Source organism: Aptenodytes forsteri, unplaced genomic scaffold (genome assembly GCF_000699145.1).
Source record: "Aptenodytes forsteri isolate BGI_AS27 unplaced genomic scaffold, ASM69914v1 Scaffold282, whole genome shotgun sequence".
Classification (NCBI taxonomy): domain Eukaryota; kingdom Metazoa; phylum Chordata; class Aves; order Sphenisciformes; family Spheniscidae; genus Aptenodytes; species Aptenodytes forsteri.
The window spans coordinates 3,655,333-3,656,800 of NW_008794089.1; the positions used below are offsets into that span (position 1 = coordinate 3,655,333).

At 55.9% G+C, this 1,468-nt stretch overlaps 1 protein-coding gene across 1 annotated transcript in view; it reads left to right on the plus strand.

The window, feature by feature from the left end:
* Window positions 1-388: 388 nt before the first annotated feature.
* CNTNAP2 (contactin associated protein-like 2) overlaps window positions 389-1,468 on the plus strand; it is a 972,464-nt gene continuing 971,384 nt past the window's right edge. The window contains exon 1 of the mRNA XM_019470872.1: window positions 389-1,367. Coding sequence (XP_019326417.1) covers window positions 389-1,367 — 979 coding nt within the window. The remainder of the gene's footprint in view (window positions 1,368-1,468) is intronic.

The following is a 1,468-nucleotide window of genomic DNA, read 5'->3' on the forward strand; positions in this document are numbered from 1 at the left end:
AAAGAAGACGAAGACAACGACGAAGAAGACGACGAAGAAAACAACGACAAAGACGAAGACGACAATGAAGAAGACTATGAAGACAAAGACGATGACGAAGAAGACAAAGACGATGACGAAGAAGATGACGAAGATGATGCCAAATAATAAGAAGACAATGAAGAAGACGACGACGAAGAAGCAGAAGAAGCAGAAGAAGAAGACGACGACGAAGAAGACGACGATGAAGACAATGACAACAACGACGAAGAAGATGACGACAACCACGACGACGACAAAGAAGACGACGACGATGATGATGACAAAGAAGAAGAAGAAGGAGAAGGAGGAGGAGAAGGAGGAGGAGAAGGAGAAGAGGTGTGTGGTACCGCGGGGTATTTTCCAAAGTATGACACATATTGACGACAAGTATAGTTTTTGCCTTCCAAAACTTGCTCTGCTCTGCTTCTTGGCCAGTGGTGCACGAAAAGCGCTCTCGTGCCTGCCCTGCGCTTGCAATGCATGCAGGGAGAGCTGGAAAGTGGCAGCTCCGGATGGGGCAGCAAGCCTGGAGCCCTTCCAAGCACAGGCTGTTTTGCACAAGCAAGAACCCCTGGGGAAATGGAGCCAAGGGGAGAGCAGAGCTCGCTCCCGCTCCAAACTTGCAATGGGCAAGAGAGCCAGAGAGAGCCAGGGCACGAGTGGCGCCTTGGAGGTGCAAGAGCAGCAGGCAAGGACTGAGCCAAAAGGGTCCAGAGGAGCCCTGACAAGGGGCTGTGCTCAGTGCTACAGAGGAAAAGCAGCAAACCCCGGGGGCCACCCTGGGGGCCCGCCCTGGGAGTCTAGAAAGCTTCCTCCCCCCGGTATTGATGACAAGCACACTTCTTGCCTTCCAAAACTTGCTCTGCCGCTGTGCTTCTCGGCCAGTGATGCAAGAAAAGCGCTCTCGTGCCTGCCCTGCACTTGTATTGCATGCAGGGAGAGCTGGAAAGTGGCAGCTCCGGATGGGGCAGCAAGCCTGGAGCCCTTCCAAGCACAGGCTGTTTTGCACAAGCAAGAACCCCTGGGGAAATGGAGCCAAGGGAAGAGCAGAGCTCTCTCCTGCTCCAAACGTGCAATGGGCAAGAGAGCCAGAGAGAGCCAGGGCACGAGTGGCGCCTTGGAGGTGCAAGAGCAGCAGGCAAGAACCAAGCCGAAAGGGCCCAAAGGAGCCCTGACAAGGGGCTGTGCTCAGTGCTACAGAGGAAAAGAAGCAAACCCCGGGGACCACCCTGGGGGGCTGCCCTGGGAGTCTAGAAAGCTTCCTCCACCCAGATGCGGGGCACAAGGGCCACCTTTGTGGAGCACGAGCAGCAGGCACCCAGCCAAAATGGCCCAAAGGAGCCCTGGCAAGGGGCCGTGCTCAATGCTGCAGAGGAAGGCGAAAACCCCCCCCGGGGACCAGTGCCAATTCGCCCCCGGGGGGGAAAAACTCCTCACTGACCCACAA